The following is a 25,012-nucleotide window of genomic DNA, read 5'->3' on the forward strand; positions in this document are numbered from 1 at the left end:
AAAGAATAACTCAAAATGGTTTTTTTTAGAAGGCAATATGAAAAAATTCTGCATTCTGTGCATAGTTCTGGTGTGTAAGATTCAGTTAATGTTTTTATAGTTTATCTACATGAAACTAATATTTTAAATTAAGTTCATTTTTCCCTATTGACAATTATGAAAGGTGTCATGGAAAAAAACCTCCAATTTATTCAGTGAAAACATTGGCACTTCAACAATATCCATAACATATCAGGCTTTCTCCAAGGTATTTCTATGGAAGAAGTCTTTCTCAGATGCAGAAAGCCAAATAGACTATTTTGCAAAGGAAAGAGAGAAACAGAAAAATACAAACATAAGTAGAGGATCAAAGAAATGCTTGTAAAGGCACTAAGGACCCTAGCTGTAACTTGAAAGAGCAGATAAACAACAGCCTTCTATAAAATTTAATGTACCGTGCTCCAATGTTGTTTGTTGTTGACTTATCTGATTATCTTGACAATTCAGGTTAAAAAAAAAAGCTGAATCCATTGGAAAAGAAATCTAAACTGCATATGGCAGTACTCTTTTCTTTTTCTTCATATGCCGCTATTATTGATCATCCACAGAGACGCGAGAGACTAGTACAACTGCCTAGTTGCAGCAAAATCGTCAACGTGGTATGTAGCCTTCCTTGTCTTTCACATGCTAAAGACCAATCTTCCGATCGCCCACTGGACCAAAAACTGTAACAAATTCACTTGCACCAAGTACCTCAATCAGTAGCAATTCATTAGCAAACGTTTTTAGTACCATGAGTAACACACCACTTCAAAAATCTTACCAGTTAACAGTTCAGACCAGTAAATGGACTACTGGATAGACTAAGACTAAGTCTATGCTCCTTAACAGTGTCAGCCATCTGTGACACCTTGGGCGTAACCCTTATTGCTTATGCCTCAGTTTCTTTCAATGTATTTGTTATACCTCTATTCTGTAAAATACTTTGAGATCTATTAATAAAGCATGTTATGTCAAATATGTGGTTTCTTAATGGAACACTAAAAGTTTCACCTTTACCTTTAGTCACAAGTGAGTATTTTCTGGCAGCTTGTGTGTACTGTTTTAACTTGCACGTATTGCAGCTAGGAACCAGAAATATTAACAATTTACTCTGATACTTCCATGGTTAAGATGACAATATTTAAATATGACTTTGCTCTAAGTGACTACGAATTTCAGTAGGTGCCATTACTTGTTTGTTTTTAATCGAGTTTAATCTGATCACATTACATTTATCTAAATGATGTTGTAGGGGACCATGTCAAAGGCCTTCACCTCCCCTCTCTTCCCAGTCTGTAACATGAGGTAGTAAGCATTACTGTATAAAGCTATTACAGAACACTCATAATGAGAGATTAAGTGGTATAAATCTGGCTTATTAGCAACCAGCCAAAATAATTCTACTTAAGCTCACCTCAAGCAGAACTTTTGTTACTGAGCAGATGTATGAGTAACAGACGCATGCTATTCAAAGCGATCTATGGAGAGTGACAAACAGCAACAGCTAGCACTGCTTACAAACAGGTAAACACAACAGGACCAAGTTATGAAACTAGCTAGAAATCTGAGCCTCCGCGAGGAGGTCTTTAAACACCTTTTTATACTGTCATCCAGCCTATCAAGCTTTCAACAAAAAAAATCATAGCCCATGGATAAGCTACAAATATAACAGAGTATATAGAGACACAGTTTGCATAGAACTTAACTAATCAGTTGTATTTTTAGAACATGATTACTTATACATAGGAAAACCGCTTTCATTTGTGAAAACTGAAAATAAAAAAAAAAAGTATAGGTAACATTTTTAAGCAATGCCTAAATTGGAAAATCTACGCTATTACAAATTTCCATTTTACTGCTTTTATATTACAGGGTTAAAACTCCTCTATTCATCTTATATTGAAGACAGCTACACAAATAGGGTCAGACATTTTATTGCAATTTCACTTTGCAGAATTTCAATCTAAATCATTGTTTTTGTCATTGATTATAATTTATGTAATATAGAGTGTTTAAATACATAAGTTAGTAAAATATTAGACGAGCTATAAGTCAATGTAAAAGTTAAAAATGAACTATACGTGGAATGCTATATTGGACAGTCATGTGCTGAAATACTAACGTCTATTATAATGAGGTTATTGATGTAGAGTTGACATATGACTTGATTTGCAGATGCCCTACTGACTAACCTTTTGCAACTATATCTTAGTGCAAACTTGTGGTAATTATTGCTGGATAGGGAGAGTTGGTTTAACTGAACTATTTCTTTTGATGCATGTTGAATGTGATTGCCCCCTGGAGACTACAGGAGTCCCACATGTGTGAGTTATTACATAAATATTGAAGGGGAGAAAAAAAGGTGTATCACGATAAATTTTTCCTGTTTCCTATTGTTGTAGTTTTGTTTTTCCCAACAGGATTTTTTTTTTCCGGTGCCTAGCCATATAGGCCCTTTTCAACCGACAAAGCACTTACTAAACACATAGTAGAAATAGCTTATTTAATCTAAACATTAAATACTTGTCAATAATTGTAGTTCACAGATTTCTAAATAATTTTGTTAGAATATACAAATTTAACTTTGTTTGCAAATCAAGATGTCCAGGTTTTATTCATTGGTACTGAAGTCAGTGAATTAACATTACTTAGACAACACTGAAAAACATTATGTTTCTGACTTAACTGTAGAAACCGAGAAAGATGAGAAAGCCAGTAGTCAGAGTTTTTGAGATGGGATGCTCTAGAAGGCCTTCTAATAGTGCAAAAGTTGCATTAATAATTATATATAATGTTCTAATAGTGTGCACTTGCTTAAAAATCCCAAAGTAATAAATTGGGATAGTTCTAAGAATAAAGTTCATGTTATTTTATACATACATATACTCATATAATGTAATACTCTAATAAAGGCCACGACAACTACATACAACACTTGTACTGATAATGTTTTACCCACTGAACTTTTTTTTTTTTTTTATATTACAGCTGGTTAGAACAACATAGCACAGAACACTGAGTCCCTTCTCTCAGCCTACCAATTATGACAAAGGAAACAAGATTTAGGAGACCGTGAGTCTAGTAGAAACTGATCTTCAAGTGAGATTTTCACAGATTTTCTATAGGGACATTTTATAACAAGAGTAGTTTTGGCTTCTGGGGATTACACTGCACAATGAAAACAAATGTCAAAGTAAATCCCCAAAGGAAAAAACCACTTCTGGTATTGATCCTCAGACCTACCAATCAACCTTCCTGCCCTCTGTAGACTCTCAAATACTTTTCATCTGAAACCTTTTAGAAATATTTTCTTCAACATAATCTTAAACTACTGGCTGAAGTTCAACACACGTTTCAGCAACACATATGGAATTTATCCACAACTTATGGAACTTCACAGGCCAAGGAAGGAAAATTCCTAAATGTCCATCCATATTTAGAATCTGAATTTATATTATGTTAGAAATCTGAAGATAAGTACACTAGCCGTGTCTTCAATAGTATTATGCGTGCTTAAATTGATTAGTCTGATTTTTGTAAGTATGCACTTCTAATTTGGTAATCAACTTTTAATATATTGCACATCATCATCACAGGCTTATTTATGTTTTCTATTACCCACTCCCCAAGTCTCCACGCAAAGATTTTTTTTTATATAGATTAGTTATCAATACATCACAGAAAAGATAGTTTTGTTAAGTCCTGCTTTTTCAAAATGTCTATTAAAAATTTATGTTCAGCTACATGAAAATGACTGCTTTATAAAAATGCAACTCCTGTCTTTTTCCAAGATATTCACAAGAGAAAAAAAGTTCCCTGAACTGTGTGAAATCTATATTAAGCTATACATTCTGGCGAAGGCTGGACATTGTTGAGGATGTAGCTATTAGCTACACTCTCTTTTGGCAAAACCCAGCTATAATTAGAGGAGGAGAGAAATGCCAGAGGAAGTACCCATGAACACATCACTAATGCACACCATTGTCTAATCTACTGTGCTAGGTTCTGTCCATTTGCTAGTATATAACTGTGCTTTATAGGGGTAAAACTATTTCATACGTACATGAACACTAATTTTCTCAAAAATTGAGCAAATCTCAGCTTAAACACTCAAAGATGAAACTCTACAGTCCCCTAGGAACCTATAGTTTGAAAACAGAAGCGTACAAGAACATATTTTAATTTTCAAGCAACAAATTGGAAGAGAATTCTGTAGATGTTCTACAGAAAACTAGCATAAAATATTGACTTTTACATTTCTTTGTATGTTAGTTCATTATTATAACAGACCACATATGGAGAACTTAGCCAAAAATTCCAAAAATTCCTCACTTGCACTTGGAATCAATTCACTTGTTAAAAAGTATTTGCAACTGCTTGAACAAATGCATCCAATCAAAAAAATTACAATTTATTGTGAAACTTTGGAAGTAAGCTTGTTGTTGAAAATATTTCTGTATGAGCTACAATATTAAATAGGACATCTACAACACAAGACCATCACAGTCTTCTACCTTAAATATCTGGTGCATCATTAAGCTTCTGCTTTAATTGTAGAAAAGTTCTGGTAAAGTTTTTAACTCACTACAATCACAATAAAAATAAGTTTCTATTCTGTATTTTCCACAAACAAGTCCATGTGATCTTTAAAGGGAGAACTTCATTCTAACTGTAGCTTACCCCATCTTCTGAATTTGTCACTGAGCTGGTTCCAAACCCTTCTGATTCTTTACTAACTGACACAAAGACAGAAAGACTTGTTGCAGCTGACTCTTACACAGACTTGCAAAATACTCAGCTTTTGTTTCAAAATATTTGCATCTGATAGCAGAAACCTTAGCAAGAAGTAAGATCTTCACAAGCATCACGGACCACATCTTAACATTTCTCTTGCCTCTGTACATACTTCCAAAAGTCTATTTCCATCATATCTCATCTGTGCGTTCTGATTGCTCATAATGTCGAGACAGGGCAATCGAGAGTGTCGTCTATTTCCCCTTATCCTCTGCTCACAGCTGAATGAGAGGCAGGAAGCAATTCTACTCATCAAGGCCAGACCACCATGTGTGTTTCACACATGCACGGTATGGAAATCAGAGAGGAACTGTATAAAAGGCAAACCCCCAGTCTTATCTCCATCTTCCCCCAAAAAATGGCCAGCCTGCTGAAGATAGAAATGTAAAAAACTCCTAAACAGTCGGAATTATTAAAGCCTTCCAGAGAGGTATAGGTCCGCCTTTGGATGCATGCTTAAACTAGAATTCCCTTTTAATACAGTAACTCGTGATTTTAACCACTTCAAGGTTGAGTTTTCTCACGACATATGTATTTCAGCACTAATAAATACAAAGCTGTGTGTTTATGCAATGAATTCTCTCCTGCCTTATGTCAGCTACGTACACTAGTGCTGGTCTGCGCAACAGTCACAACTGCTTCCTCTGGCTCTCAGCTGATTACACTGCTCTGTTCATTTTTATTTGCAAGACTTCACCTCATTCCCTTGCTTCCTCTTTTTATTAATATTACCATTTCAAAGTTTTTGAGACAATGCAGTAAGAAATACACTGCATTAAGAGAAAAATCACAAGCAATTGATGTCAGGTATACCCCTCGTTTAGGCCACACTTCTATTTTATTTTAAAAGACACAGACATAGCATATAGCAAATGTGCTATGCCTTCAGTGTATTTTGTATTTCTGGAACTATTATGGAGATGAAAACTATATGCACAGAGTGAAAAATAAAGAAACAAATCCAAGTTTAAGGATTCACGCTGACTAGCTGTGAAATCACTTGGGAGCTATTTTTAGTGAGAAAGATATCACGGTAGTGAGCAAGATACCACAGTCACGTGGCAAGAATCGGACAGCAGATTAACTACCCAGTTTTTCTGTCTCTTTTGATAGGACTTTCTCCTGATTATGTTTTATTCGTTACCTAAGACTAAATTTCCAGCCAGCATGAAACTATTGAGAAACTAGATTTCTTGCCTTGCCTCAGTATGTCCAATGACAAACTAAGGCTGACGTGCTGGACTCTGTTTAAAAAGCGCGATATTTATACCTGGAAAATGTCTACGTGTAGACAATCTGTTTCACAGTACTTCAGGCTTAGAGAATTGATCAAGCTGCCTGTATATGACATTTGAAATCAATGAGAACTACACATTGTCTCACTCAAAAACAATTTTTTAGTGAAATATCTTTTTTCAGCGTGTGGATTTCCAACCAAAGAAAATCCAACCTACCTAAAAGAGAATTGTGACAAATAACCCAAGTATTTAAAACACTAGGAGAGTCAAAAAACTCTTCCAGCAGCTAAACCAGAAGAAAAGGTGGGAACACACAGAAGCTGTGTAGATCAGAGCAGAATGGGGTATTAAACATTTCAACTTTGTTTTCAGGCTCATCCCTGCACCTCTCTTATGACATGTATGCGTCGGACACTTTGCATAAAGTTTTCACAGAGAAGTGTTTCTGACTTAGTACAGATACAGTTCCATAAGGTTCAATTCACTTATTAAACTGATACTTTACATTTATTAAAAGTATAATCAGACCAAAGCATACATTTAATTGCCTTTGAAGCTCTGTGATGAGATATATGGGAATATTATTACATGCACATTCTTTACTGTACATGAAAGAATGGACTTTGTTGTTGTTATTACAACAGGTTTGAAAATCAGAATCAAAACCAAACCCACTCAAGTTCTCGATGTTATGCAAATGTTTTCTTTCCCAATTCTATTGGGGTAACAGCGTTACTGGAACAAACATGTTCCATACAAGAATCAAGAAAAACGTATTTCAGGAAATAAACGTCTCGCATCTATAACATTTCAAGATCCTGCGAAGAGATTTGAGGAATTATGCACAACTTTATGACATAATGCCTGTATATTTCTTAGCTCGGCATTTCTCAAAAAGGCTTATCTTTTTCAGACAGACAAAAAAGAGAGAAAAATGAAGGCATGTTAGATACACCATTCTCAAAAAATTTCATGATAAAGTGTTCATGGGCCAGCTCTCCTGCTGTGACGCTTTACATAATATATGACCATCGCGTTTGGCAAGATTTGCACAGGTCTGCCCTTGATTTGTGGAAGGAAAAAGCAGAAAACCTCACAACTATTCTTCATTCACAAGAATTAATCTGAAGTCTGGCTCCCTGATGTTTCCAATTTTACAGTCATCCAAATAACCCCCCAAAACCACACCTGAAGCATCACTCACAATTATAGCTGAGGGAGACCAAAGTGAATTCCCTCCCCAAGCATCCCGGGGCACTCTCCATCGCAGCAGTGGCCCTGCACTGCTGTGAGATGAGGCCATCGGAGGCTCAAACTCGTCCTGCAAGCACTGATGCTAGGATATGAACCAGCTTTGAGAGGCTTTTATCTGAAAAGTGTCACAAATACACATGATGCTACAAGCCTCAGGAACTATTACGTACTACTGAAGCTTGAAAGGAACGACCAACTTCTGAACTTCTTCAAACCTACCAGAAAGCAGGTGAACAGCTGAATGGGTAGAGCTTCAGCCCCTACTCGAGCTGTACAAAACGGATGACACTTCACCTGATTGCTTCAGTTTGCCCTTAATGACTCCCTGAGCCGTCCACAGACAATTATACTAGCTTTCTTATTACACCTTTTCCAGTACTTCTGCAAAAGGGATTGAGACTTGCCTGGAATAAATGTAATTCAACTAGTCTAACTGCTCTTCAGTTCTCAGCTGAGCTCATCAGAGCTAGCCAACAAATATAATCATTACATCAGGCCAGAGAATTTTTGGATATACTTTCCCCTAACAGCTCAGTACATCCTTCACAAAGGTAACAAGTACACTATAGACACGAGCTCTATAAATGCCTAGAACAGAGGGTGTTTCTACTAAACGCAGTAGAAGGTATTATAAACAGTAACAAGAAAAGGTGGTCAGATCCTCACGGTTCACTAAGACGTTAATTCAATATTTATTGGAATACCAATTAATTTTATTTTTAATTAGCAGATGTGTAGTACTCCCAGAAACTTGTTTTTCAAAGTATATCTTATATCTCGCACCATGTGTCTCCCCACAAATCCTGCCTCACTTAAATCCTTAGATCACTACTGTTATAACATTTTATTAACTCTACATATTGTTTATAAACTGAAATTTAACATAAAGAGTGATCAAGTATTCTACTCTGTCAGATCATTCATTTTCCCAATTTGAATTCTGTATATGTTCACATCACTAGGAAAACTTCAGTTTATATTTTGCTTCCCGGGGAAAGTATTGTACCCTTGGGTTGTAGGAAAGAAAATAAATTTACCTACACGTAGTGCATTATATGTATCCTTCTGAACACAGGAATAAGTAAGTTCAAATCCAGAACATTCGCAAGTGTAGCTTATGCCAGAGAAGGCAGGATCAGCTGTACCAGCACCACAGACAACCAGTCCTCACGTCCTCCTGTTCTTGCAGCTACTGGAGGAAGAGCTGGGGAGTGCAAAGCACCTACTGGTAGGCACCAGCAGCCGGGATCCTCTCTTTTCCACTTTCCCAGCAGCTCAGCAAGCGTAGGATGGGCCACAACACATACGTACATTACTGAAAGTAATATGTTGATGTACACAATATTAAAATATTAACATTTTAAGGCCTAGTAACAGAGAAATAACAGTTCTTAGTTAATTGGTTTTCATAAACTGTTCACAGTGGGTAAATGCTTTATAGCAAGTGAACAGCACAGACGTGCTATACACCAGGCAAGGTTTTTTCTCTCTAAATTCAGGCGATTCAGCCATGCTACTTCCATTTGGTAGACCCTTTCTCGTCACGTGACATGAAAGCTCCAAGTATAACAGTTACAACAAAGACCCTAGGAATGACTTCTGTTCTCTAATGATTACACCACTCTGATAATTTCCAAAATAATACTGAAAAATAAAGTTCTAATATATTCTCTTGACTGAACCACATTAATTACAAGTAGCTGCTGAAAAATGAGATTTAATTTTGATGCACCATATTGTCAGAGCAAATACTCCACAAGTTCTTATTATTATAGCACACGCAGTAGAAGGCATGGTGATGCGATCAGTATGTAATGATCAAGGTTATAAAGTATATATAACACTACACAGATGCATGAATAACGTATCATTCCCTGAACTTGATTCTGACATACAGTTTCACCAACACAAGCCTGAAGAGAGGTGTGGTGTTGATTTCTCTGTTTTGCATAGAGAAAACGGTACCTGAGAAACGCAGTACCATGTGAAGCATGTGAGGGTCAAATTCCATCTACTGGAAATTTTCCAGAAATCCATTATATTATGCAGATCAAGGGAAAATTTTGCACTGTAAATTAGACTTACCTATAAACATTGTGTGTGGAGACATTGATATTGTTGACAGAAATCGGTACTTCATGGCTTTTCATGGTCAGATCTCGGAGAATAATTTTTAAGTCAAGCATCAAACCTGGTTTGTGGCCTTTAATACAAATTCCCTAGTATGTATCATTTAACCAGATCAGCTAATCACCTTTCAAACCTCAACGCCCAAACTCAACAACTTACAAACTGTAGAAATTCTCCTAGAATAAGATTCAAAGTCTACCTTAAATAAAAAACAGATATAGGAGAACCATTTCTTTCCAACTGTAAGAAAGAAGTTACTGATGCAGTAACTGTGCAGTAATGATTGTGAGAGATCTGTCAAATGAGACATCTACAGCTGCCTCCAGTGCTCTCCTATGCTACACCTAAGCACATGAGATTAAAATGATCTTTGCTGAGGATTCTAGATTCACTATTACCCTGTCAGACAATCTATCCTCACCCTTTTAACCCACTACATATGCAGGTACAGAGAGTTAATAAGACCAAATCACCCTCATTAAATGATCTGAGTATGCAACCAGATGATGATATCCCTGCTAATATACAATTTCCCTCCCAGACAGTGGATTTCACGTGAAGAGCTACATATAGAAACATAGAACAGGACGTAGCTCGTGGGTCTCAAATGTTGTTGCGTTCAATCTCCACGCTGGAAAACACGGCACAATTTCTGTTATACAATTGAATACTCTTGAAAAAATAAATTGTATTTTACAAAGCTGATCACCCAGATATGTCCAGTTTAAAAAAAGGAAAAAAAAAAAAGAAAAAAGGAAAAAAAAAAATCACCGCACGCTACCATTTGATAGTCAAACATGCTGAGCATTCATAACCACACTATATCCCCTCACTATAGCTTGTGGATATAATGCTGTGAATAGCACAGAAATAGAAAGGATATCCAGAAAGGATAATTATCCTTCTATTTTCTGACTCTCTTCAAAACAAGCTATAAAGACCTAGTTGCCTTTAAATAAGAAATAAGTAAAATACAGTCCTTGTGAGGAGAGGGCTTCAAATTCTATTATTTTTTCCTCACTCTAAATATTTCATGAATGCAACCGAAGTCAGTAGTGCATCCTCCGGCAGGAAGGGAGAGAGCTATCAGCTCTTTGTGGGAAGAAATTCATTATACATCCTGGAAGACATACAGTGAAACAGAAGTGTAATTTCTTTGATGGTTTTAAAACACAACTGAAAAATGAACTCACTTGTAAATGTTGAGAGTTGTCAGTCATATTGTCCTCTCGCCTACGAACTTCTTCCAACAACTGCGCATTCTTCTTTTTCTCCATTTGCTGATTGTGCTTCAGATTGGCAACCTTCTTGTTCTGGTCCTTCATATGTCTAAGGATTGTATACACACATGCACTGGTGTTAATGACTGCAACCACTTCTTTTTGTCTATAAATTGACTTGTGACTATGACACAGGACATCAATTCTCCAGCTACAAGTATTCCAATCATCAGATGTAAACAATAAAACTTCATCTTGTTTTCGAGACGGCATATCAAAACAGTTTTAATACCATCAGATTATACAATGATAAAGCAATTTTTTGGGCCTACAAGATTTTTTTTTTTCTTTTTTATCATTTGGTCACAAATACACATGTTCTAAGCACTATGATACATGTTCTAAGCACTATGCAGAAAAATTGTTGTAACAGAGGGAGATTATCCAACAATCCTTACACACTCAGTGAGTTCAGGAACAATTTTAATGGGTGCTTTAAGTAGCATTAATTTCAAAGGAAGCAGAAGGTGAAGGTGATGACTAATGTATGTTGTGAAATTCTATTTTTAAAAACCTGGACTATAAATACAACGTTTCTGAGGATTAAAGTGTGATGGGGTAGAAGGTCACTTCATAAACATGCCATGAAGAATAAAGGATGCCTTTACAAATAGCTTCGTACATAACAAAACCGCTACATTTCTATCTTTTTTAATGAGAATTCTTTCTACAAAAGACTATCAACAAACAGAGTTATGAGTAACTTCTAACAAAAATGAACAATCTTTACCACTGTTATAGACTTTCTTTTGTTAAGACTGTACTCAAGTAAAAAAAAAAAATTTTTTTTAATTGTTTCATTGTTTAATTATGTTTTGCTGTGGATCTTATTCATTAAGTTACCAGAAGCTTTCCTGATTCTGATACTTAGCACACAACCTTTTACGAAAGAAGGCGAGCTAATTTTGCCTGGCAGGCACTGAAGAAAATATCCTTCCAGTAATGCTTTCTACCTGCTTGGATTCTTAGATAGTATTTTCCCGACTTTCTTTGACTTTGAGGAATTTGCTCCCTTTTATCTATATAAAAATAAAGTCATGTGCAAATTCCTAATGAGATCTACGCACTAATCCTATTTTGGCAAATGAAGAGAATATTATTCAATGCCCCAAAGGATCACTGAAAATGTCTCTGTTGCCTCCACATTAGAATTTTCAGAAAAAAAAAAGTTATAGAATACATTTTTTGCACTGATTTTATTATGCTAAGGAAACTAGGTCATTTCATATTTACTTTTATCACTGGTTTCTTTGTCCTACCACTGTTTTTTTACTACTTATTGATACTGAAAAATTAACAATTAATCTCTAATCAATAAATGTTGCCATGGTATTAAAAATTTTTAGAAGACGCTCCATATACAAATTTGTAGGTACAGTACCTAACTGTAGAAAACTACATACGTAACTTAGAAAATCTATTATTACTAAAAAAGTAACTTCAACTTCCCTAGAAAAATAAAAGTAGGTACCCCTAATTCAAATAAAAATCTTTGCTTTCTAAAAGAATCTACATCAAGCTCACAGATAATTTTTTAAAGACAAGTATGAATTCCTCTATTTGAAAAATAGATTTATTCTATAGTTGTTTTCAAGAGTTTGCATCAGCTTGTTAAGGCACAAAAAGATAGAACGGCCTAACTCTTCATCTGTTTCCAGCATTTGTCTTTTGCACTCGTTTTTTAATGTTGGAAATAAAATTTGTAAAGACTGTACATACCATAAAGCTAAAAGAATCCCCAACAAGACATTGCCACCAGAAAATAGAACAGTTTCAGAAACAAAACGCAACAACACAACAGAAGCCATCCTCTTTGGTTTTTTTAGTACAATCATTTCTATGTTACACAAAGCATAGAAATGGAAGATGAAGAGCTGAGCTTCTCTAGGTTGAACGAACTCTAGTCAGCAGTTCACATTTTGTGGTGCTAGAGACTTTGAGACCTTAGCCTGCATCTTCCTTAAATATTCTCAAATATTTTCTATAGTACCCAGATATAGTTGTAATAAACTATACACCTAAGGCTCCCTCCCCTTTAGACGTACCTTTACCAAAATGACAAGACTCCTAAGAAACAACACTTTTTTCCCAGGTCAAAGAGACCATCAGTACAGCGATCCAGCTGTCTTTTGGGAGATTTTTGGCATCATGCTTAAATCCCTAAATTAAGTTCACGTGAGCACAAAAAAATACACTACATGATGGTCAGAAGAAACCTGCCTACATGAGACCTACCTCAATAGGCCTGGAAGTATAGCATAAATCACCAGTATTTTATCGTAGTGTTGTAAAAAAGGTTAATTTTCTGAAAAACACAACAGTCTGCCACAGCTAAGCAATAATAAGCAAGCAACGCGACAGTGCTAAGAACAGCAGGGATATTTCTGTCAAAGTTACACTGACAGATTAATAAAAAAAACAACCAGAAATTGTATGTTCCAGTTTAAACTTGTTTCTAGGTCTTAAAAAATATAATGGGTTTAGCTACTGAGTTGGCCTTTTTTAACTAAATTTGAGATTGATGCCCTTTGTCTTTCTAAATCAAGTATTGCAATATACATTAGATGCTCAGTGCGGCTCCAAGTGAAAATCAATTTGCTTTCAGGGGTCCATGTCGCATAAGCGTAAGCATAGACCTAATCAGCATAAACCAAAAATGAGTATTAGGAAAAATGACTTTCACAACTTCATATATAAATGTGGTATTTGGCAGAAATTTTGGTGGTGTAATATGACTTTGTGCTGTTAAAATGTAAAATAGTTTTCAATCTAATGCTGAGTAAGCGATAAATTAATTTATATTTAATCTCCATAAGACCTGCTATTTTATGCCAATGCTAACTGCTTCTTTCATCACTCTTCCCTCTCACAACTTCCCATTTCAGTTTCTGTCTAATGCCACACTGAAAAGTAGAACACGGTAAAGCTGCAAAGGAAAACATCTGGTGCCTGTGATATGCAAAATCTTGAAGCGTAGGAAATAAAAGAAAGCTGTGTCGTAGCCCCTCTTTCTTCCACAACTGACTACATGCCTATGGAAATGAAAAGAAAATACTACAGTTAAAAAGCCTAGCTGACTGGTTTTCGTTTAGGCCTGCATTAAAGGTACAGGAGGAGTTCAATAGAAGAAATAAATATTAGAACACATTCACAAACATTTTTTTTATTTTATTTTTAACAGCAAATATATCAGTAGTCAGTATTTTCTTTGAGTACGCCTGCACTGGTATTTTTTCACATGGCTCTTGTTTCTAAAACACTTTTGAATAAAACGGAAGATTAGGATAAGTAAAGATTATGCATGAGAAATAGAAAAATATTTGGGAACAGTACACAATCAGCACAAAATATCATATGCCATTACCATATAGGATATAAAATATCCACATAGTTTACTAGTAGCTATGCTGATATGCATAGTCGAGTCTACATTATTCTTTATCCTGAGGAATTAGTTTCATGTGTTCTGCCACGCTGTTTCAATTTAAAGCTGTAAGACCACAAAATTCATTAAACAGAATAAAATAAATAAAAAAAAAACCAAACCAAAAACCTGTTTAAGGTATATGTCTTCAGAATCTGAAAAGTAGGCTGCAGGGGTCTGGGTAGTAGAATTGATCTTACTATCACCTATTAATCATATTCTGGTAGTAAAATACATGCAATAGTATTATTTGTTTGATAGTCTAACTGCCCCAAAGCAGTAAGATGGAATCCACAGCTTTCTGACTTCCCACGTTGTTATAGTTCATTTTGAAGTTGGGGGTCTGTTATCTCATAGTGAGCTAAATTCTTCAGTCACTGCGCTAGGCATCACTGTCATCGCAAACCAGTCATTATGGAATACCAGGCTGTGTTTGTAATTTTAGAAACTTCACACACCTGGAAAGCCAGTCATCAAACGAGCCTAAAGCACCCAAGCCCAGAGCACACTGAAGTGGTGCCAACGCCTCGTTTGGCTTAAAGAAATGATGTTCTGAGCTTATAACATTTAAGAAGGAAAAGTCTAAGCGTAGATGACTAACACCTTACACAGATGCTTAATCTTGGACAAACATTAAAATGGCTGGTTAATGACACTTTTTCAGATAACAAATTTAAATTTCTACTTGTGTTCCTATGGTTATAGGCAGTCAGTAATTGTCATAAAACATCTAGCAGCTTCATCCATGGACAAAAAAAGAATTTGGAGTGGAGCTATGCTGTCTTCAAAATGGAGCTAGAATGTAAGCACATCGTCAATAGTTTAAGAAAAAAAAAATAGTTAGAAACTGAAGGACTTCATGGGCATCTTCCAACTCGTTTGATCATTCCGTATGGAGAAGCAGTATCCAGCAAACACCCATGAACATAAATACTAGGTGACAATGGTACTGGAATTTAGTAAAGAAGAGATGAAGAACACCAGACATAAGAACAAATTCTAAATAAAATTTGATTCTTCCAGTACATTACACATTGTTTCATTCCTAATGAAGAGAAAAAGGCTACATAAAGTAACGTACTTCTCTAGAAACTACCTTACTGCACATTAAACTGAGTTTATGCGTTTTTTTAAACCTAGATCAAGCCATTGCTCTGAACTGTAAATACACAGTAGCCTGTAGCTATGCTGCTCCGTTAAAAATTAGCCAGTCATAATTCCCATTCCTCTTCCTGAGTCTTTCTGATATGGGATAATTTTCCATAATCTTTCTCAACACACAGAACGCTCCACAGCCATTAATTTACACCTCAACTGGGCACTAGACTTCAAATGAGGTATCTAAACCACAGCAACGCCTACATCAGTTTTCCTCAGCATCCAACAACTTCTGCAGAAAAATGGGCTCAGACCACCAAGACAGGAATCCATAGACTCCAACAGCTCTGATTTCTGATACTGCTGAAGAACCATCAAACTATGATTGCTAAATATTTAGGTACGCTTAGTATATCATAGATCTGAACAAGAGAAAAAATTCTTATATGGCCCTCCAGCTTTGTCTCTTATGAAGTCCGGACCAAAGGAGAGCCCCTTAATTTTGCTGTGCAAACAGCAAGATGCCCTTACACCAACGACACTAGCTATTCATTCTATTTAATTTTTTAAATTGAAACGTCTTGTTAAGAAATAGACATCAGTGCGATGGAGACAAAGACCATTGATCAGCAGAAAGACAGATGTCAAAACAGTAGCAGCACTTAGTTCTTGCTAGTATGACAATCACTAATTACGACGACTTCATTTAACCATGTTCCTTTGTGGTTTCTTCTTGTTCTTCCAGAATAGCATACAAACTGATCTCACAGTTCTAACCAGAGTACATTTAATTCCCTCAGTTCAACTTTTTAAGACAAATATTAACATTTAGTTTCTGCATATATGTGAGTATCTTTCAGAGTTCATTTTACAGTAGCGTGTAACTGTTGTCTAAACTCCAATGCTTTAATCTCTGATAGTTACAGAAAATCACACTATTTCATTAAATTCCCAGATTTAATTAGCCACCTGGGTATCTTGGCCAAAAAGTTGGTAATGTCAGCCAAAAATAAGTGTTACGTGCTTAGGATAGTCTTCACTCTATTTCATAAAGATTTTTTTTCCTCAAAGCATCCAAAAAATGCAGACATGTAAAATAGTCCCAAGGGCAAAATCTCTAACATTCTCTAAAAAATATGTCCCTGTAATAATTTTCATCACATTGAACAGCATTACAATGGGACCAGCTATCTGAAAGTCAATCAAAAAAATTCTGCAGTATGCTAGGAACCTGTACTCCTCAACAAATAAAAAAAAGAAAATCAGAGTGCAATAAATTTACCAAATAATGTTTTCGGGGGGAAAACAAAACAAAACAAAAAAACTCACCACCACAATTTAGACAAAACAAGTAATTTCTATAAAATAGGAAAGTCTCAAAAATACATTTTAAAATTTAGTCTAGTATACATATTTTAAATAATCAAAAAACGTCACTTGTTGTTCTAGGCATGCACTGAGTAGAATACGATCAACATCATTACTTGAAAAAATTATTTTTAACAGATCATCTCCTTCTCCTTTATGAATAGCCCACACCTTTACAAACAATTCACGTACGCGAGCAATAAAACGAATCTCGACATTTTCCTAGGCACTCTGGATCTCAGTAGCTAGTCATGCAGAAGACCTGATCCTGTAAACCCTGTCCGTGTGAATGCCCATTCCGAGCTACGGCACTTCAGTGAGACTCGGCAGAAACATTCCAACTGTTCAGTTCTCTCTGTCAAAACTGACAGTACGCATAGGTTCCCATTTAATTTATTGAGTCGAGACTGGAAAAACAGCATAAGGGTAATAGTTTAAAATTAAGATCCAACTCCACTGAAATCCATAAGATAGAATTTCCATTAATATGTGAGCAAAGTTAAGTATTGTTTCTGGCATTTTCCTGGAATACAAATGTATTTGTTACTACCAACCTGTAAACCTGAAAAACAAAGATGGGTTAGACTCTAACAAACTATAACCATCTCAAGAGAGATTAAGAGGGTTACTGACAGGCACATTCCTGACACAAGGACGCTGCTTATTCACTTACAAGCCTGAGACGGATCTGTCTGGGGAAAAAAAGTATTATCGTGATAAGAAAACCTATATCCACGACAAGCTGAAATTTTGATATGACAAAGAAAATATAACATACTTCAAATAAGCATCATTTTTCTAAAATAAAGCCCTCCTGCTTGACTGCTAAATTCATTTAATAATTTGGACCCTAGTCACCTTAAGATTTATGATATGCTAATAAAAACCTAAGTAGTATCTTCCTGTGCTGTCCTTTGCATTTACAAGAACTTCCAGGTTGTTGTTGGGGTTTTTTTAAGTCCAGATTCTATAACCTAAAGAATTATTAGTGTCCAGAACATCCTTTAAGATTTGGGGGGGGGGGGTGTGTCCTTATTCTTTTCTTTTTATTAGCTAATACAATTGTCATGATGATAAAAAATAAAAAATACCTTAAATGCAAAAACAGAAACAATCATTCCGGCCATTAAGAAATTAATTACTTTGAAACGGCCAGCACATTACAGAGCTGAGCTTCAAAATAACTTTTATTCTTTCTCCCTCGATGGCAAAAAATTATATTGGGACTGTCCCTTTTTTTAATGATGTAGATGATGTTCAGAAGCAAGACTGCTGGTACATTCCAGGCCAAATCATTCATCTAGCTTTATGCCCTGATATAAACCGGCAGAGAGTAATGATCATAACCACAGGAAGAAAACATTAAAATTTATTAACATATGAAATAATAACAAGATTTTATTTCATAAGTATTTTGCCTTTTTCCTTGTAAAATTAAATCCACTGACTGCAAAACTACAAAGCCATCTCACCGTTGTACACAATGATTGTTTCCTGTGCGGGCCACTGACTAGCAAACGTGGCACGTTACAGCAACACAGAATGCAACTAGTTATTAGTGCATTTGTTAAGAGAAAAGGCTTGGTATGTCCCGAGCTGCCCAGAAGAATATTCCCCATTGAAGTAAGGTGTGTCACAACTGCAGTACCAAAAAGGGAAAAAGGACAAACAAAGGTACAAAGCAGCTGCCTGATTCTCCCAATGGACTCTTCAAAACACAGAAAAATGCATCTATGTCGCAGGGCTAAATGCATCAGTGTGAACCGTTTTTCAGTGGTGCCCTACCGAAACTGATCCACAGCCCACACCAAGTGCACGTTCACCGCTGATACAATACACTCTACCCACAAAACAAGCAACATATGGAGAATGGAGACTAAGAAGATCCCAAAGCTATAATTAAGCAATTTACCACTTCTAATATGTTTCCCCCTCCAGGGTAATTCTTTCATTAGGGTTTTGTCTCTTAGGTTATTCCAACAGTCTGATGACAAAGCTGCTACGAATATCTGTTACTTGGTTAAAAACGGTGCCAAAACTTGTAATACCTTCTCTGCGCAGCCTCTTTATCCCGTTTGATAACACCGTACAGTGCACCCCAATTCTGAATATAAGTGGACAGATAATTGTCTGCCTTACGGAGGACATGGCTCATACTGATTAATGTAGAACTGAAGTATAACACTGGTGTAAATCAGTCAAAAAAAATTTCAAAGCTATTACACCATTTTAAAAAATAACATTTCTTCTGCTTTGCTTTGGAAGTCTTTCTGCTTTTAATGTGAAAATTTGATAGACCAACATAAAAAGCTCACAGATTATTACAGACCACTACATAGGCAAATATGAATAAAATGTTTTGAATGGAGACTTCCTAAGGAGAAAAAAAAAAAAAAAGAAAAAGTCATTCCTTGATTTTTGTTTAGACAGACTCAAAAGAAAAAAATACAATTTTTTCCATGTCTGTTATCACAAAGGCCACACTTTGGAGCAATACTTCATCCCCAAATCCCCAGGGATTTCTTTCTTTGCATGTCTGACTAACCTATTACCATACTATAGAAAATAAATAAATAAATAAAAAGTCCTGTCTCACCTTTGCCCTTCTTGCCCTCACAGTTCCAAAGCAGAAAACCTAGAAAATCTGGCTGATCCTACTCCCGCTCTTTTCCTTCTCTCTGTAGAACTGTACTTTCCCCTCTCTACTGCCCGCTGAAAAGAAGGGGCGAGACTTCAACTGCCTGCACTAATTGCCTTTAGAATTGTTTCAACTCCCAAACTGTGTAAAAACATAACCTACCAACCTACAGCTGACCCAGTACACAATTTCACCTTTACAGTGGCGCTACCTGATCCTGTAACTGAAAAAAATATCCCTTCTACAGTGAGATAAATGAGAGTAGCTCAGCTTCCTTAGCATGGCCGATACAACGTGGGATGAGAAGGGGAGTCTGCGTGGATGCCTCCCGAAGAGACAGGAGAACGTTGCCACCCTGGGGCTGGATTGCCCCTGCTGCCAGGAAGGCTAGTAGGGGACACTAAGATCTTCCCTCATGAAATAAGCTTATGACAACGGAGTAAAAGTTTGTTGCTTTTTGGACAAAAGAATTTGGAGGAAGGTAATACTTTCTGGGTAACTTTGGCCAGACCACCCTTATCTTTTGGTAGGCCACTACCATAGGCCACTATTCTGCAATACTGCTCAGAGAATATTATCACAAAAAGTTAATATTGTTCATCTCTTACTAAAGAAGAATGCTCGGTCTTTCTGCCATTCGCCTGAAGATGAGACTACAGCAAACTCCATGGCACAACATCTACTCAACAGGAAACCGAGAAGCGAAGCAGCCTCTGCGTTCTTTCTATCTTGCTATAAAGGCCTGGAATCAAAATGACCAGGCAAACAATGGACCAAAAAAAAAAACAAACCACCCAAACCAAACAGTATTTTTAAAATCTCCAAAGAATTTGATTCCCACATTCCTAACTCTCCAGTTGAATGCAAAAATGCTGTAATGCCCAGAGTTACCAATTAAGATAAATGAATTTTAGTATATTCCATCTTTTAATTACATTCCCAGCTCCTGTTACCAATGGGTTACACAGCTATTCCTGTTTCACTCGAAGGAGCAAGCTTGCAGCCCACACAGACCTATACGTCTCTAAATACACAAGGCGATTCTATTGCTGGGTTAACAAAAAAAAAAAAGCCACAAATTTGAATAATTCTTTCTTCTTCTTTTTCCCCCTTTAAATCTCATTATTTAAAATGTTTGAAGCCTGGTTTAAGATTTCTTAATACTCAGATTATGATAGAGCTTCAGACAATTATTTGCACCACAAAAAAGATGCTGTTGCCTTGAGAGAACCAAGAACTCTGCCTGGCAGAAATAAAGCGAGTGTCACAGAAGTCACTGAAACATTTCTCACCTCAAAGACAAAAGCGTGGGAGGAAGGGTTTACCTAACACACAATCTGGGAAGTTTTCCAAAATCTTTGTTTAAGAAGTGTTTAGTCTGACACAGTTCCCGCCAAAGCCCTAGAGAGATGCTAGAAATATCCACAGGAGGATAATGCATGAATGAAAAAGACCTACTAAAATCCTGTTCCAAACTATGGTTCGTATCACTTTGTTTCAACACATATCTGCCTGCAACCACTGACGCCCCGGTACAGTGCCGTGCACTACTGTCTTTCTCAGCACATTCTTACTGGATGACACTTCACATGAACATGTGTGAAATCCGTACCAGAAGACTCATCTGTCACACATCTATCCTGTACACCAAGGATTGTTCTGCATTTTCTTCTGATGTTCTTCTTTTTTAAAAAAGTAAATACTGCTGATGACAGGACACTAGATGAGAAGGATATTTGATCTGATTTAATATGGCAATTGCTTGCTCAGCTATTTTATTAATTGATACCATTAGCGATAACAGAGTAACAGGAAATAGTTTGTTGCCCGATATTTGCAACTAAGGAGTTGCAGTCCTGCTGCTGCTGCATCACGTCCTTTCCAGCTGTTGTCCAGGTAAGCTTTTTTCTTTCTTTTCCTTTAAAAAACAATCAACCCAAACAAACAAAAAACCCTAACAAACAAACCGGAAAAAAACCAACCCAAAAACAAAACCAAAAAGAACCCAGAACAAAACAAAAAAGCCCCACTGACTCCTGACTCTGCCCAGTTATTCTCTGCATCCAACTGCTCCGCAGCATGTCCAACCTCAGCCGGAAAGCAACCAGGACCAAACCTCCTCTGCTGCACTTCATGTTTCATTGAAGCAAATGTTTTGACTGCAACTCCTGGCTCAACCTAGCAATTCTCAGGATCAATCCAGCCGTTTTCATTCAACGTACAAATCAAACTTTCCATGCTTTCGCAGTAACCTCTTCAGCCCTCCAAATAAATCAGGTACGCTTTGTATGAGTTCTTGTTTTGGCATACTAACTTCCCTTTATTATAAATTCAGATCAGAGCATTTCAAGCCAGTCACGATCACGTTGCCCAGGCATGTTGCTCCTGCATTATGGAAGCAAACAATACGAGTGGAAGAAGTGGTTCCACCAACCAATTCCTAAATTTAGTTCCCCTGTCTCTTTTCAGTCACAGCTTTTGGAGGGTAAGCTGCGCTATCTCACAATGATTCTTCACACCCACACCCACCCCTCTGCTGTACACAAGGATTCCTGACAGCGTTGCACCCGGGCAGTTGCCAGGCTCCCCAGAAGGGTGCTGTACGGCTTCTTTATTCACACTTCCAAGAGTAAAGAAATACGCTCTGTGGGTCTTCGCCCCAGGGAAAACCAGGGGAAGCAGCAGGTCTAGCGCAGCGTAAGAAACACTGCTCTGTGTTGCGATTAGTAACCGTGAAATGGAAACAGCAGCAACACCGAACTGTTGTGTCAGGCCCAACCCCATCCAAAGTGGCTATTTTTCCTTCAGAGATAGGGAGCTCTCTTCTCCTCCTTTCCACTTTACTCTGCATATCCATTTACTTCCACAGAGCAGTTATACTCCAAATCAAAACCAAAAAAAACCACAAGAGAAATTACAAAACATCCTTCCTTATTTAAAGAATCAATTTCTAGTTGTCTCAGAAATTATTCCTTTAACCTCTGCATGTCTTTAAGCAAACTGAGAGGGCAGAGTATAGAACTGAGCAGACAGGCTCAGGCGCGAGTGGGATAAAAATGAACAACAATGTGTTGTCCTGTTCCAGGGACTCCTTTGTATCTTTTTATTATTTATCACAATGATTTCTGCTTATTTTGTAATATATTATTTTTTTACTTTTTTTTTTAATACAGCAGAGTTCCGAGGAAGTCAACTTTCTTCTTCACTATTTCTTAAATATAATGAAACGTAAATGCGCATAAATACAAAACCACACTTGCAATCAGATAAATATAAATAATCTCATCTCAAATCTTCATCTCTTTCAAAATGCTCACGTTAAAGTGTTCATAATGCTAAAATGTTCATTCCGTATATGTAGCAAACAGACCCAACCAGAAAGACGTGACAACAATCTGCCTGTTATCCGATGTGACAACTGTGTTTCTCACTCAGAATAACCAGGCTCTCGGAGAGTAATGTATATCACAGATTCTCTCAGTTTTCATTAGTACACTATCTCAATTTCTCCAGGGAAATTATCTTTGAACAACATATCACTCTGCCCTTGAAACCATCAAACTGACATTTGACAAAACTGTGGAAGGCTCGTAAGTTAAATTTAAAACTCCGGTAAACCTTGCTTTGCACAACACATGGGGCTGTAGCCTCCCACGCAAACAATCAGGAAGGCCAACACCAGAGGCTGGTGGGAAAACTTCTAGCATTGATCAGTATATTATACATGTAAAAAATATCCGTCTTCTCTTTATCCGCAGCCGGAAAAGTAACCTGTACCCTAAATGGAAAAAAAAATTACTGTACTGATTCTTGTGCTCAGAGTATTTTTTATTGTATAAGTAGATGCACGTGGGAGTAAGGGGTTATGCCAACGTATTCAAGTTCCTCGATTGCCATCAGTATGAACAGCCCATCGTGTTATTAAACAGACGCAGCATTTTTCTAATCATTCTAACCCCATATAAATGCGGATTAATAAAACGACAGCTAAAAAACATATTGATTAGCAGAAATTAAAGAAATTAATAGATCTGCTTCTTAAATTAAGTTTTGACCTTAATGACGATTCAAGCTGCTAAAACTTAACACTTCACTGAAATCCCCCAGTAAAGTCTAATCATAGACTACAACTCATCGAGGACTCTAGGGATAAAAGTTGGCAGGGTTATGAGGACAGTTTGCTTCAGCAAGGTCAGCTGGTTTTTTAGGTCAATAAAACATAACAGAAATTGCAACTCCAACTGCTGAACAAATGTTTCTGCATACCAATCATTGAATTCCAGTGAATTCAACCATAATGACAAACGCGTAGCATAATACCTTTCTTTAAGCTCTCTCTGGCAAGAGAGATTTTTCAATCAATGTTGAGTATGTTCTGATAGAAATGCCGGAGTGGTCATACTCAGACCATAAATTCATCACAGCCAACTCCAGAGTAAATGCTTTTCATTAATTTCTGGAAGAAAGAAAGATTCTGAAAATAAATTGTTTAAGTATTTTTATAATTCAGGTGTAGTAACTATCCAATCAAGCACATTAAAATGGGCTTGTAGTAGAAAATAAAAAGAAAGTGTTCATCTGATTTGTTACTGCAAAAAATAATTTCTGAAAAAAAAATTTCCATCTGGAAAGTAACTTGCGATTGCAATGTGCATTAAAGCACATCAGGAAAAAAAACAAACCTCATCTTGCCAGTCTTTTCATAATGAGCCGTCTCTTGCCACACAGTTCCAAGGCTTCCACGTCAGAAACGCCTCTGACACATCTGAACCGTGAAAAGTGAACTGTGCTTGGTTTTGAGACTAAGGCACCAGAGCTCTCCCAAACTGGCAAGCGCTGCTTCCATATGAATAGAGAACAATGCTGTGCACAAAGTATACATCCACATCAAAATTCTGAAACTTCAGATCTGAACATATGTGCTGTCAAATGTGCTGCATGGCAACCTGATACCTGGAACCATATCTGCAAATGCCAACTTTTGGTACCCGAAATCCAGCTGGGAAGTCTTTGCAGTATACACCCTCCTTTACACTCCAGCCCCATTGATCTCTGAAGAAGTAAACGCTTTCTACCTTTATAATGATTGAAAACCAGGTCTGTTCCTGCCTAAAGCCGAGCTCTTTCAGTACGGGAAACAAAACTTTGTGCGAGTTTCAATCGCCAATTTCAGAAATCGAAAAATAAGGGATGAGCTTCAGCATATAGAACGGTCTTAAATACTTCTCACAGGAAAAGGGGAAAAAAAAAAAAAAAAGCCACACCGAAACAAATGGGGAAAGGAAGAAGGAGATGAACCTGTAGTCCAAATCATATAAAGTTATTTGTTTCTAAAATAACAAGTAGGTTTTAAGACTTCACTAATTTACACTTTACAGCCATTCATAAGCATGAGAAAGAAAAATTACCATTAAGGCCTACGAAGAGAAAAAAAAAAACTGTCGATGATCAATTTGTACTTTTAACAAGCCCCACAAGACATAATACTTGATCAGATGAGAAGATTACTCCAAAAAAGTAGACGAGTACAAACCCTACCTAAACTAATCTAAAACCTGGAAGAAAGAAAAACGTGCACCTGACGAGATGATGCCATACACAAACACAGCATATAATGGCACACGTACATACACCTCCCTCGCAGTTACGTTCTGGTCCAGAGTCTGGCCAGCACAAACAGCTAAAATTTTCCGAACCAGAAGCTGAACCACTCCAACACATCCTATTATTTTTTGCAATAATGGTAAAAGTGGTGGCAGTAAAGTAT

The 25,012-nt window shown here is 36.7% G+C and overlaps 1 protein-coding gene across 1 annotated transcript in view; it reads right to left on the reverse strand.

Moving 5' to 3' along the window:
• ERC2 (ELKS/RAB6-interacting/CAST family member 2) overlaps positions 1–25,012 on the reverse strand; it is a 370,025-nt gene that overhangs the window by 123,343 nt on the left and 221,670 nt on the right. Inside the window, exon 16 of the mRNA XM_054216425.1 lies at positions 10,631–10,766. Coding sequence (XP_054072400.1) covers positions 10,631–10,766 — 136 coding nt within the window. The remainder of the gene's footprint in view (positions 1–10,630; positions 10,767–25,012) is intronic.

The sequence above is a fragment of the Rissa tridactyla genome, chromosome 10, assembly GCF_028500815.1.
Source record: "Rissa tridactyla isolate bRisTri1 chromosome 10, bRisTri1.patW.cur.20221130, whole genome shotgun sequence".
Classification (NCBI taxonomy): Eukaryota; Metazoa; Chordata; class Aves; order Charadriiformes; family Laridae; genus Rissa; species Rissa tridactyla.